Here is a 13276-nt window from a genome sequence, read left to right on the forward strand (position 1 = left end):
GGGCGCGGGGCCCCCGGGCGGAGCCGGAGCGGGAGCCGCAGCGCGCGGGCGCAGGCGGGCAGCAGCAGCCGCATGGTCCATTGCAGCTGGCGCAGCGTCCCCCGCGCGCACTTCCGCGCTGCCGCTCGTTCGCTTCCTGGGCCGGGCGCTTAAAGGCGCAGAGAGCAGCTCGGGGCTGCAAAAAGCAATGCCTCCTTTTCAAAATAGGGTCCCCCCCCCCCTTTATTTTTCCGGCGCTGGTAAACTCCGCACTGTTCTGCTGAGGGTTCAAGACGTGCAAGTGAGCGTGCAAAGTATGGTCATGAATAGCGGTGTGGGACAGACGTGGCAGAAACCGCGCTGACCCGCATCAGTGTCAGGCTGATCTCTGCCCCTCGAAGGCTCAGCGGCTTCGTAACCCGGCAGGGGAGATACAATGTATCGGCGCAGGTTTCCTGAACCGCTTGTCAGGACAACTGCTTTTCCAGCTCGGTTCAGGACCCGCCGAGGCGCACGTGGAAATGGGAGTCTCCTGCCTTGCTTGCTCCTGTGCCCTGATGGCCCAGGGGAAGAACCCCGGGGGCCTCCGACCCCCAAGCCCCTGGGCATGTAGGACGCCCGCCAAGGGTTTTGGGAACATCTGAAGGCCCAGGTGTGGGTGGAGGAGGATGTTTGCCAGAACTAACGGTTCTGGACTCATGGATTTGGAATAGTTTTGGCTAATTTGGTCGCATCGAGAGAGTGGATCACCTCCTTGGACCTGCTCATGATGCATCTGTGGATGCATGACAAGGTGCGGTTGGCCTTCCTGACTGCATCCCCACACTGCCAGCCCATGTTCATCTTGGCATCAACGATGACTCCAAGATCCTCTTCTGCCTCTGTACTGACAAGAAGGGAGTTCCCCAGCCTGTAGGTATGGTGCTGGTTCTTCCTCCCCAGGTGCATCACCTTGCACTTGTCAGAGTTGAATCCCATCCTATTCTCATCCGCCCATCCCTGTAACTTGTCTAGGTCTGATTGCAGCCCATTCCTCACTTCTAGTGTGCCCACTTCTCCCCACATCTTAGTGTCACCAGCAAATTTGAACAGGGTGCTTTTCACCCCCTTGTCCAAGTCACTGATGAAGATGTTGAACAGCGCAGGCCCGAGGACTGAGGCCTGGGGGACCCCACTGCCCACATCCCTCCAGGTCGAAAATGACCCGTCCACCAGCACTCTCTGGGTGCGGCCCTCCAGCCAGTTGGCGACCCATTTGACTGTGTAGGTGTCGACACCACAGTCCCCCAGTTTCTTAATGAGAACGGGGTGAGAGACAGTGTCAAAGGGCCTCCGAAAGTCCAGGAAGACTATGTCCACTGCTACCCCTGTGTCTAAGGATTTGGTGACCTGGTCGTAGAAAGCCACCAGGTTGGTCCGACAGGACCTGCCGCTGATGAACCCATGTTGGTTGCCCCTAAGCATAATCTCCCCTGCTGGCCCCTCGTGGACATGCACCAGGATAATTCTCTCAAAAAGCTTACCCAGGATCGAGGTAAGACTAACTGGCCTATAGTTCCCTGGGTCCTCCTTCCTCCCTTTTTTTGAAAATGGGAACCACATTGGCCCTTTTCCTGTCCTCCAGCACCACACCAGACCACCACGAGTGCTTGTAAAGCTGTGCCAGGGGTCCCTCCCGCAATGACCTCTGCTAATTCCCTCAGCACTGGGGTGGAGATCGTCTGGACCAGCTGATTTAAATACATCCAGTCCCTCCAGAAGTTCCCTGACTAGATCCTCACTGACCCTAGGTCTGGGTGCACCTCCCCTGGGACCTACGGGAGTCCTGGTGGAGGGGGTGACCCGGTCCCTGCTCAGGAAAATGGAGGCAAAGAAATTGTTAAATAGGTTAGCTTTGTCATCTGATGCGATGACCAGATTTTCTAGCGTGCCTTGTAGAGGCCCCACATTACCCAGTACCTTCTTTTTACCCCCTATGTATTTAAAAAAGAACTTCTTGGGTAAGATCAGCAAGGTGAGGAGATAAGCAGACAAGGGCTCTCCCTGCCTGGCTGCTCCTATGGTCCCTCTGCAAGGAAGTAAGCACTGTAATAAATAAGGTAGCTTATGAAATGGGGCGCCCCTCAATTCACAGGACTTCCAGAGGGCAGCCTCAAGTCTAAAAAAGGGTGAGAACCACCATTCCAGAGTAGCAAGCAGCAACCTTTACCAGCGGTGGTCAGAATAGTGCCCTGGTGCTATGGCCCGGCTGCCACTGCTGCTTCTCTCCATCCTGCCCCAGACCCGGTTGCACAGGGGAAAGCTCCCCACTGCCCAGGGGTGTCATCGTGTAACACAGTGAAAGCAAAAGGTCTGCTGCCAAAGCCCCAGCTCCACAAGCAGATCCAATGGCTCTGTGGGCTAGATTCAGCCCGTGTGACATAAATTGCCAACCCCTTCTCAAAAGCACTTTCAAAAGATTGCTCAGCTTAAAAAAAGAGGAACTAACACAAGTGTGTACGCATGTAAAGAATGTGGTAGGCAGCAGTCAATCCTCTGGATCATGGTATTCACGTAAGAGGTCTAGTTAGATGATGAATCTGCTTGTACAGAGTCCTGCGACCATCACACCAAGACCTTGACATGTTCGCCTGGACAAGAGTATGGGGGCTGCCCAAGACCTACCATCTCCGCATTGGACCATTGAAACAGAATCCAAAGCCCATACCAAGTCCAGACAGTCAATGCCAGACAGCAACAGATAAGAACTACTAGTGACTGCCTAGCACCTCAGAGCGGGTGCATTTCTGTCATGGTGATGTCCCTTAGCCTTTCTCCAACCAAGGAGTGGAGTACCCAGAAGGCAGGGGGCTAGGGTTTTGAGGTGCCCATACTTACCTTATTCTGGAGGTTGCAACTCTGTGGTATTTTGTAGGAGCTACCCCACCACATTGTCCTCAGACCCTCCAGTCATGCAGTTTGCAGTCATACCCAGGACCAGTAAGGAATGTAATGTATTCATAATGGGAGACCAGCGTGGCAGAGATCTATCACAAGCCTTTAGTAACTATTTTAAAAAATGACATGCCTCCCAGATCACAAACTGTTGTTTCAGTTACAACTATATGATTTGGAATTAAAATAACAACCTGGGAATTTTTTGTGGTATGCTTTCTAGACCATATGACAGAATTAAAATACCCAGTATGAAGTCAGATACAGTGCATCTGAAACTTGCTTATAAAGATAGTCCCTGCGTCAAATAATACACGGCTAGTAATAGTGGAGGCCACAGCACAGGATAAAACTTTACAGAAAACAATCTGTGCATGAATGCTGGACAGCCTACATAGCACCTGCCTAGGCCATGCAACCATTTTCAAGGTCAACCATATGTTCCTTGTACAATTTTGTTTAAAGGTACTAAATTGATTATTCCCGAAGTCGTGTAACAGGGAATGTTGAGCCGGATGGATGAAGGACACATAGGAATAGACATATGCAAAAGCCAAGGAAAAACTGAATACTACCCCCACATGAACGCTGAGGTAGAGCAGTTTATCAGACTGTGCAATACCTGCGCAAAAAACACAGAAAATGTCAAATTAAGCAACCTATGCTTGTAAGAGCTAAAACTCAAAAGCCATGGTCCAAAGTTAGCATCAATCTTTTTGTGTATTCAGACCATGATTGTGTATTGTTTTGGACTATTATTCCCATTATCTGGAAACTGCAACACTGGATAATTCAATGGCCAGATGTGTCATCACACACATCAAATCAATATTTGCCAGGCATACCTGAAGTGGTCATCATGACTGATAAAGGACCACAATTTGATACCTACAAATTGAAAAGGTTTGCCAAATACTATAATTTCAAACATACTCTCTCTAGCCCATTTTATCTATAGTCACATAGCTTAGTGGAAAATTGTGTTAAAATCTTAAAGAACTTGGCTACTTAAAAATGCTGAGAGCTCAAATCCAGATCTCTTCCAGGCTCTGCTGAAGTACAGAACACTGCCTTTGTAAGAAGGGTTCTCACTACCAGAACTGTTGTTCAGCAGAGAACCAGAACCGAACTCCCGGAGCAGAGATGGGGTGTGTGCAAATGATCAAATTCTCTAAAGGCTACAAGAAAGAAACAAACAGAAGGAGTACTACGACAGAGAGATGCATGACTTGCCACTTTTGCAATCCCATGATAATGTACAGATCTGTGATGGCAAAACATGTGCACAAAAGGCAGTAGTTCACAAGAGGTGACTTCTTGTTCATAGGAGGTCACTGGAGACAGACTTAAGAGAAGCAGAAAATTGCTAGAACATCTTCCACTGAATAAGGAAAGAGAGCAGAGTACAGAAGCTCCAGGACCTTAAACCAAACAAGCGGCAGAGTGACAGTAGTCAAATTCAGCTGCAAACACTGAACTTCAGCTAACACTAAGGAGGTGCATAAACATTAAAAAACCTACCCAGAGACTAATTGAGAGCTGCCGAAGCTAGAATACTAAGAATGTGAATAAATGTTCTTTTGTATGACAAAAATGGTGTCCAAATCTTCATCTTTGTGTGCTTTGGTGTTTTTATTGATTCAGGAGCTCTTGGCCATCAGAGACAGTACCAGGGATCACTACGTGGAAGTGGCTCTTGTCGATCCCCTAAATGAATGTGATCTGTTTGCAGAAAAAGAGAAGTTTTGGGATGCCAGCCCTTTAAGTGGCTTGTAGTCCCTAACCCTGTTGGTTAAATAGACATGGCTGTGGGAGTTGCTTATACAGAAGTCATATGATGGAGTCATCTCCCAGTTATATCCCTCTCTCTTAGTTTATAATATAATACGGCTCATCTGTTTCTGAAACCCTGAGCATGGCTCCTCTGCTGAAGTCAGAAATAACGCAGCCATAGTAGTGAACACCATTAAAAGGAAGAGAATACACTAGTCATGTTAAAAATAGGATATTTTTATTTTTCTAAGTCTGTTAAAATGTCTTACAGCAGCTTTGAATAATTTTGCACTTGGTCAAAATTAGAAAAGTTATACATTTGCAAAGCAAATGGCCTGCACTACAGCCACTACCCTGCACTACTCAGCCAAGTAACTGACATTTGCTTTTCATAATTCCTCTTTTCCTTGTTTACTTTTTGGGTTTCAATTAAAACAAATTGACCAGTGTCACGTGTGTGTCTGTCAATGTCCATGTTCTAGTTATCTCCTACAGCAGCACCAATGCCAAAATGTTTGACTGGAAGTCCCTGCAGCGGATATTGGGTTTTATTTAAATGTTTCCAGGTCACCTCTTTTTGCCTTTGAATTGAATTTCTATACCTGATAAATACTAACAAGGTTAAAGTTAATTATTTATTCCCAGTTTCAGGATCCTAATTCAAAAGTTCCTGGTTCCTTGTTTAAATAATTAATCTTTTTTAGAAATCCATAATATACGTTAAAATATTATATATGTCACTATTTTGTGATAATCACTAATATGAAGTGTAATAAAATATTGAAAAACAAGCTCTGCAATCATACAGTAAAATATATATATAATAACGTTGATTTTGATACAGAACAAAATACTTCTTGGGTCATCCAAAGTGACACGTCCCTGAAACTTTTCCAGTGACATTTTACCTCTTGACATCATTCCACTAGATACTTGCAGTAAGGAATGATGCATTCACTGTATGTCAGTAATACAGTGAATGGGCCACCCTGAATGGCACGTCACTGTGATCAGAGGAGTCTCCCAAAGGAGCTGGGAGGGAGAGATTTCTTACCTAATGCTTTATTTTTCAGTTCCATGTAGTCACATGTCACCACCCTTCCCCCCCACCCCAACTCCATTCAACTATTAACAAATGTCTTAGATAAGGAACCGGTATTTGACCAAATCCATCTCAAAACTTCGTAAGTGCACATCAGAGTGACTAAGGGAATCTGGGGAAGAAGCAGAGCTAGTGTATTGCTTGAGCCAGTATGTTTTTCTTGAGCAATATGCTGCCATTTACCTAGGTCCCAACCCCTGATTTCTTTACGTGTTGCAGTAAGGCCTGGACTTCATCTGCATGTTAATGATAATGTATGTTTTAGGTTACCTCTCATTAAGTGTCTCCGTGACCATTTTACATCCTTCAGATATACTTGCAACATACTACATCCTTCCTGGAACTAATAATGATGTTTTGTTTTCTTTTGTTTTGTTTTACACTCTCGTTTCCTCTGCAGCTTACCTGAAATCAAATCTGCCTCCAGCCAAAATGTTGTCTTCTCAGAACTGGGCAGCTCTCTGCCCAAGCTGTTTCAGAGGAGCTGAAATGACTTGTCACTTGGGGACACTTATAACAGATTTGGTCATTGACATTCAATACATCTGAGTTCCTCAATTCAAATGCCGTACATACAGTGGAAGGAATGGGGAGGTCTTGTAAGAACATGTCACTAAAAAACTTAGCTTTGAGCAGGAAAGCACCCAATTCCAGCTCCTTTTGGAGAGTCCCTGTTCATAGCGCTGTCTCTCTCCAGGTGTCTGGTCACTGACATTTATCCTAAGAGGTTTTTAAGACCTGGATAGAGAAAACCGTGGCTGGGATAGTAGAGTTGGGAGTGGTCTTGCTTTGCACAGGGTGACCTCCTGAGGCCTCTTCCAACCCTCCTTTTGTATGATTCAGTCAAATCCAGCTCCTTATTCAAGAGCTTTGTAGATGGTTGGTTAGACTTTGGGGTAAGGGTTACACGCGGCAGCACATCGCTGAAAAGCAAAGCTCGGGTTCAAGCAGTGCTCTGATTCCCAGCCAGGGTCCCACAGCGGTACGGGGGCCTTGAGATCTTGAGACCCGGGTGCTGTGGGCACCGCACAACATCAGCAGTAAGCTGAGGAAACAAATCAACCCAGAGATTTCAACCTGAAATTCATAGCTGTGATCTCTCTGAGGATTTTTTGCAACAGAAAAAAAAACCCGTCTCTATTATGTTTCTCGAGTGAAAACGCAGAGCTGGCCTTTTCGGAGGGCGGCCTCCAGTCCAAACGGAAGCAGGGCCTGTCCCCGGCCCTTCAGGGGAGCTGCCCTTCACACCGAGGCATCCCGACAGGTGACTGGAGAGGGGTGTCGGCGGGGAAAGCCCTGGTCTTTACCCCAGCGCCGGCAGCAGTGGAGCGGTGCCACGGGGCAGAATCTGAATTCGCTCCGATTCACCATCCATCATTCACACGGATTCACAGTTCACAACGCAACGATTCGGCGGGGCGGGGCGGGGCGGGGCGAAGCCAGAGGGCGGGGCCCGGCGGGAAGCCGTTGGGGGCCCCGCCCCTCTGGCCTCGGCCCCCCCGCGGGCGAGGGCCCGCAACGGCCTCTGGCGCTTCCGCCCACCGCGCGATGGCGGATCTGCGCTGGGACTACGCCCTCTCCCTACGGGGCGCCCTCAAGATTGCCCGGCTGGTACGAGCAGCTGAGGTTGAGGGGAAGTATCCTGCGTGGGCCCAAGGCACGAGTGGGCCCGACGGCGCGGGCAGCTGCCGAGCACCTCAGACGGCGCCGTCCAGCAGCGGGCGCCTGGAGCCTTGTGGAGGCGGCCGTGGGCAGGACTAGCTGGGGGACCCCGAAGGTCTGGGGGCTCCGCGCAGTGACCTGGGGGGCGTAAGCGGCAGACGTGCCCCTCGCACGTTGAGGGGAGCGCGTCTTGCACCCCATGCTCCGCGCCCCTCGCACATTGAGGGGAGCGCGTCTTGCACCCCATGCTCCGCGCCCGTCTGGGCCCCGCACCTTGAGCAGGAGGCGGTGGCTTGGAAAGAGCCCAGCAGGATGTGACCGAAATGATTTTGAGGCCTGGGCGGCAAGGTTGGGGGTCAAGCCTCAAAGACAGGGTTGTTTGGGAGTGGGGGTAAGTCTTCAAATATGTGAAAGGCAGTTTTGGCCAGGAGGGAGGAAGATGGTTGTTCCTTTGTGGCTGTAGGGGATGGGACTCGGCATGATGGGCGTGGAGGACATTTGGGCTGGAGGTGAGAGGAAGCGCATTGACTCTGAGGGTGGTTGCGTGCTGGAGCAGGCTCCCCGGAGAAGTTGCGGGCTCACAACGTTGTCAAGAGCAAGCTAGACAGTCGGCTGAGACGGCTTTAGTCAGGGTGACCCTGTCTTGAGGAGACATCTCATGAGGTCCCCTCCAGCCCTGCTTTGCCATGATCTTATGGCAGAGCCAGTGCAGTTTGGACACGGTACAGTGAAGGCCGGGTTCAAACCCCATGGGAGTCCATGAAAAGATGGACATATTCTGGATCAACCCTTGAAGAAGTAGCTGGAAGATCCAGTTTTAAAGTGACCCGAGTGTTACATTATTCCTTTCATTTTGGGGGGGGTGGCTCATTCCATGAAAAAGTTGTGTAGTACTGTATTTGCACTAAATGGTAACGTTTTGATCATACAGTAAAATGACACCTATAAATACGCTCTTTATTCTTCCAGATCACTGCTTTTGTAGCATTCCTGTGTTTTGTTATCTCAAGATCCCAGGAAGCATATTTCGTGCTTGCGATCATGGACTTTATCATCACTTTGCTGTTCTTTCTGCTCTACTTCCTAAAGTTCGATAGGAAGATGAAATTTGTGTTTTGTCCGTTAGTTGTAAGTATTGATTTGTATCTTTTAAATCAAAGGTACGTGTATGTATTTATGCATAAAGCGCCAAGCCTTGTGCTAACACGTAATATTCATACGTCAATCTTAAGGTTGTTTCTTTTATGGTAAGATGCAAATAGATCTCCCTCAGCAAAATATACAGTCATGTTTAAGTTAATCATTTGAATTGCCTTCATATATCAGTTTGCTTTTGTTTTAAATGTAACTACTTTCTTAAACAATGCAGCAGATTTCAGCTGCATATACCACATCAGATAAACCCAGAGAATTATTTTAGGAATGTGAGTTCAGCATCAAACCACTAGGTGTCACCCTAGATCAGATTAGGAAAATCGCCTCATGTTATCTGTTTCTGAAGTAAAATAGTTTTGCTCTTCACAATGAAACCATGTAAATGGTTTCTAACGTGATAAATATTGGCTCCTTTCAGGAAACAAAGCAAGGTGATGTGTTGTACACGTTTCTGTAGTTAGTCATGTAATTGAAATTAAGTTAATTGTTTCATAATGCCTTTTCAGGATGTTTTCAACTCATTGATTGCAGCGTTGTTCTTCTTCATTGTGAGCCTGTTCGCAATAATAACCAAGAGCAATGTAGGAACCTTGGTTGGAGGAGTAAGTAGAAGAATTACTTGAAAAATTAAGAGAAGTTTGAATGCTGTTACTGTTCTAATGTAACAATGTCACTGTGCCTGTGAGATACGATTCTGATGTCCAAGTCATTGTGTGTAGCAGAACAGATTTAGCAAGCAATGAGTTCATTTCACTGCAAACATGAATTAGATACTACTGTGATGTCATAGTACTAGATTTCTAATTACATCTCTTGACAGTACAATACAATTGAAACCCAACACTAGACATACACTAATTTTTAGTTTCTCATATTAACCCCTAGCGTATTATAGCTAAAAAACTAATTCAGAGACTAGAACAGCTCCAGAGCTGCTTCTACATACAGTGGAATACTGGAAATGGAAAGAATTAAAAAAAAAAAGTTGTTCAAGTTGTAGTTTCTTAGTAGTCAGCAATTGGTAATTATTAACATTTCCAGGCCATTTATTATCTGTAACTTTAAGTATGAGGAAAAAGGAATCGGCACAAAAGATGAGCTAGGACTTGTGAGAAGTTTGTCCTCTAATTTTTAAATATTCAATTGACAACTAATAAAGGAATAAAAACTACCTTGTTGAGGTATTTTGGCCTCCTGAAAACAAAAAGGTTATTTTTAAGTATGTCAAGCAACAACAGCAACAAAAACCCACTTGGCAACGTAAATGGTTCAAACAGCAAGCCATGACCTAGAGTGTTACAGAGCTATCACCTTGTTTCTGTGCTTTCAACTCAAGTAAATTAAAAGGAAGATTTTACCGGTAATCTAAAGCAAGTGATCATTTACTGCAGGATTACAGATCTGTTAGTTTCATCTCCAAGGCAAGGAAATGTGTAGAATTTAAAGGTGAGTTAATAGCCACAATAGCAGAAAATACTGCATATACCCAGGACAGAGAGATTGACCCTATGCCGACCAGCTCTCATAATGCAGCAGGTTAATGCTCAGACTAACAACACTGTGTTTGTAGCGGGGGTGGGGGGGAGTTTTAGAAAAATTGGACAATACAAATTAGGAGGTAAAACTACAGACTGTCACAAGGAAATGGACTTAAAAACAGACAAAGGCTGGGGTAACAAATGTAAAAAGAGAGCAATGATACATGTTTTGCAAAAGAAAACATACTAAGCTTTGCTACAGATGAAAGCAAAATAGTTTAAAATCATATGCACTTTTCTGTTCATCATCTGTTTCAGTGTTTAACAATGAAATTAAAGCAGACATTGCTACTCAAAAGAACATATTCTTTGGAGGTAGTTGAAGTAACTTCATAGATTAGCAGGCAAAACCCGTGGTCTCAAGTCCGAGTAACACTGAGATTGTTAACATGTAGTAATAACAAGGTGCCAGCCACCGTTGTTTAGGCTTGGTAATCTAAGGGTGGGTTTTGGTTTAGAGTTAACTCAGACGATCAGTACCTGGATCCAGCAGCCACACTAGTCATACCTGAGTTACTGTGTCCTCACTAGTGATTTACTCTCTCTGCATATTGCTGGAGGGATGTCTCATGCTCTTTTGTATTATGGGGAGCTAAACTGCTCAGATTCTTCCCCAGAGAAAGGTGGGAAAGTTACTTGACCTTCTGGAGACACAGGGTGAAGGGGAAGTGAGGGAAGTCACAGTTAGGTACCAGTTGAGTGATTGGGCCTGATTCCTTGCTACAAACCCAGTGGGTTACCAGGCTGAGTTAAAAATGACACACATTCCCAAATCAGGCCAGAGAACTAAGATTTAAAGCATCCCTCATGACTAAACTTGGATGGGGGTGGGGGTGGGGAAGGGAGGGATAGGAACAGGGCTAGGACCTAAATAAAACATCAGTTTGCTTCTCTTTAGAACACTTATTTTTCTTCCTCTTGCCTTAAATTTTCAACTAAGTTATCATCATGGTTTAATAACAAGTAGTCACATTTATATATTAAGTAAAGAACAATGTCAGTGTTTTCAGTTCAGAACTCATGAAAGAGAAGGATAGCATCTTTTCCCCCCTAGCTCATTTCTATAGACTCCTCAGTTTACTGCTGTCCAAAATTGTTAAGTGCCCTTATTTAGATGCAAGAGGTATGACTCTGGCAGAAAGCATAATCTCGCATAAACCAGCATGTCTGGTTTATGATGACCATGGGCAACAGGTCATTTGCTATACTTCAAGATGACAGCTCAAGGTCAAGCAAGGTCAGGGCGCAGGTGATTGCCAGAGCAGAAAGAGAAAGGTTATAGTGTAGTATCTGACTTAAAAATAGGGACCACTTAATTTTTCAGTCATCCCAAATGAAATATTCATACAGAAATAATTAAACCACTGGAATCAAATTGGCAAGCTATGTATGACACCTGCTGCTGCTTAGGACCAGTGGCGCTGTTTCTGAAAAGCAATGAAAGATAAAATACTCAAAACTAACCAAAGCATTCATCAAAAGAAACTGATTTTTTTTCTCCAGGTCTTTGGTATTCTGTCATTTTTCCTTTGTGTTGCGGATTCAGTTTTTCTTTTCAAGAAGATTACATTTAATCAGCCAAGGGGAAGAAATGTTACTAACTGAAAACAAACAACTTACCAGAAACCCAAATTCACGTTCCACTTCAGATGCCTGCTGATCATTAGGACATGTTTTATCTGTAAGCTATTTTTCCTAAAGGATTCAGAAGTTCCTGTGTATTTTTCTAAATGCGTGTACATTTTACAATCTTTAAGTATTTAAGCTTTAGTGAGCTTTTTCTATAGCACATACTTTCACCAGTGTTAACTTTAAATTATTGTTGTGTTCATTTTTGTAACTGGATTACATGTTCACTTTTGAAAGATCTTTGACACAAAAGTGTTCTTTCTACAATAAAATTGAAAATGAAAACGGATCTACATGGTTTTTAGTGGACAAGTAGTAACCATACCCCATGTCAGAATATTTTTCAGTTGAAATGTATGTTCTCTACTCATGTAAAATATATTTAAGAACAGATCTTTACCCACTTTGTCATGCTGAATAGTCCCTTATTCTACAGGTGGGTGTACGGAAATCAGTGGGATCATTTGTAAGAAAAGGCATTAACTGAAAGTTATCAGAATCTGACCTTTATAATTGTTCTTTAATGTGGTCCCAGTTTAGTGATGTGCAACTCAAAAATGTCTCACTTCCCTTTCTTAATTAAACATTACTAACTACTGTGTTCATGACTCCAAACAATATATATTTCCATACAAAAAAAAATGTAAAATATCTTAGAGCAAATAAGAAAGGCAGCGTTAGGGAGCAGGAGCAAGTAGAAAATGTATGACAGTTTTTTGTGAGACATCAAGTTACTGATTCTTAAAACATTTAGAGCTTGTGGATAGTTACCACTGAAACCTCATGGCTGCTTAGTTTTCATATGAACAACCCAAAACCATCTACAGTCTAATTCAGAAATGAAACAATCCAGTAATAATGTGCTATAAATAGTATAATATGCAATGAAAATAAGCAACCTTTTTCACTAAGCAGTATTTAATACTAAAAAGTCCACAAACTGCACTAGACTTGTCCGTGCAAAGAGCTGGTGAAGATGCTCTTGGCTTCTGCTTATGAAGTACAACATGAAAAACCAAGTCCCAGCCAGGACAGGCCGATCCCACGGGGAAGTGACGGGTAGTTCAGGGCAAGCTCCTTGCCGGCACCGGGCGATCGGTTCCTAGCCGAGAAGTGACAAGCTGGTGGAGCCCTGCTTCCTTCTCATGGGCTTTTCTGCAAGGGGGGACGGCGGGCACATGGCATCAGCAAAGATGGGGCCCGGCGGGAATGGATGACATTTCCCTGCACCCCCGCGCAGCGCGGGGACGAGCTTGCTCTGGGGTCGGTCCCAGCAGCAGCCCGGGGTGGAAGAAGCGAGGAGGAAGCAGGGTGAGCGGGCGCCCCCCTCTGCTCTGCTCTGCTCTGCTCTGCTCCTCGGGGCCGGTCGGGCCGGGCCGGGCCGGGCCGGGGGAGAGGGCCGCCTCCCTGCAGTATTTGAAGCCGCGCCTCGGGCCGGCGCTTCCGCAGTGTCACGGTTTCCGTTTCCCGCAATCCAGGAGCAGCCGCGCCGCGCCGCGCCGGG

General features: G+C 45.6%; 1 protein-coding gene across 1 annotated transcript; it reads left to right on the plus strand.

Annotated features, from left to right (window-relative positions):
- The first annotated feature begins 7297 nt into the window (after nucleotides 1–7297).
- On the plus strand, nucleotides 7298–12061 carry LOC109289498 (chemokine-like factor). The gene is made up of 4 exons (XM_019505536.1): nucleotides 7298–7399; nucleotides 8420–8578; nucleotides 9112–9207; nucleotides 11647–12061. The coding sequence occupies exons 1-4, from the start codon at nucleotides 7337–7339 to the stop codon at nucleotides 11746–11748; spliced, it is 420 nt and encodes a 139-aa protein (XP_019361081.1). The 5' UTR covers nucleotides 7298–7336; the 3' UTR covers nucleotides 11749–12061.
- Nucleotides 12062–13276: the final 1215 nt, after the last annotated feature.

The sequence above is a fragment of the Gavialis gangeticus genome, unplaced genomic scaffold (assembly GCF_001723915.1).
Source record: "Gavialis gangeticus isolate Ggan-Ray unplaced genomic scaffold, GavGan_comp1, whole genome shotgun sequence".
Taxonomy (NCBI): domain Eukaryota; kingdom Metazoa; phylum Chordata; order Crocodylia; family Gavialidae; genus Gavialis; species Gavialis gangeticus.

What these genes read in the sequence shown, in the direction of transcription:
- LOC109289498 (XM_019505536.1), top strand. Translation starts at nt 7,337, where the DNA reads ATGGCGGATCTGCGCTGGGACTACGCCCTCTCCCTACGGGGCGCCCTC. An exon ending in CCCTCAAGATTGCCCGGCTG is followed by an intron (nt 7,400 to 8,419) that starts GTACGAGCAGCT and finishes TTATTCTTCCAG; the next exon opens with ATCACTGCTTTTGTAGCATT. An exon ending in TAGGAACCTTGGTTGGAGGA is followed by an intron (nt 9,208 to 11,646) that starts GTAAGTAGAAGA and finishes TTTTTTCTCCAG; the next exon opens with GTCTTTGGTATTCTGTCATT.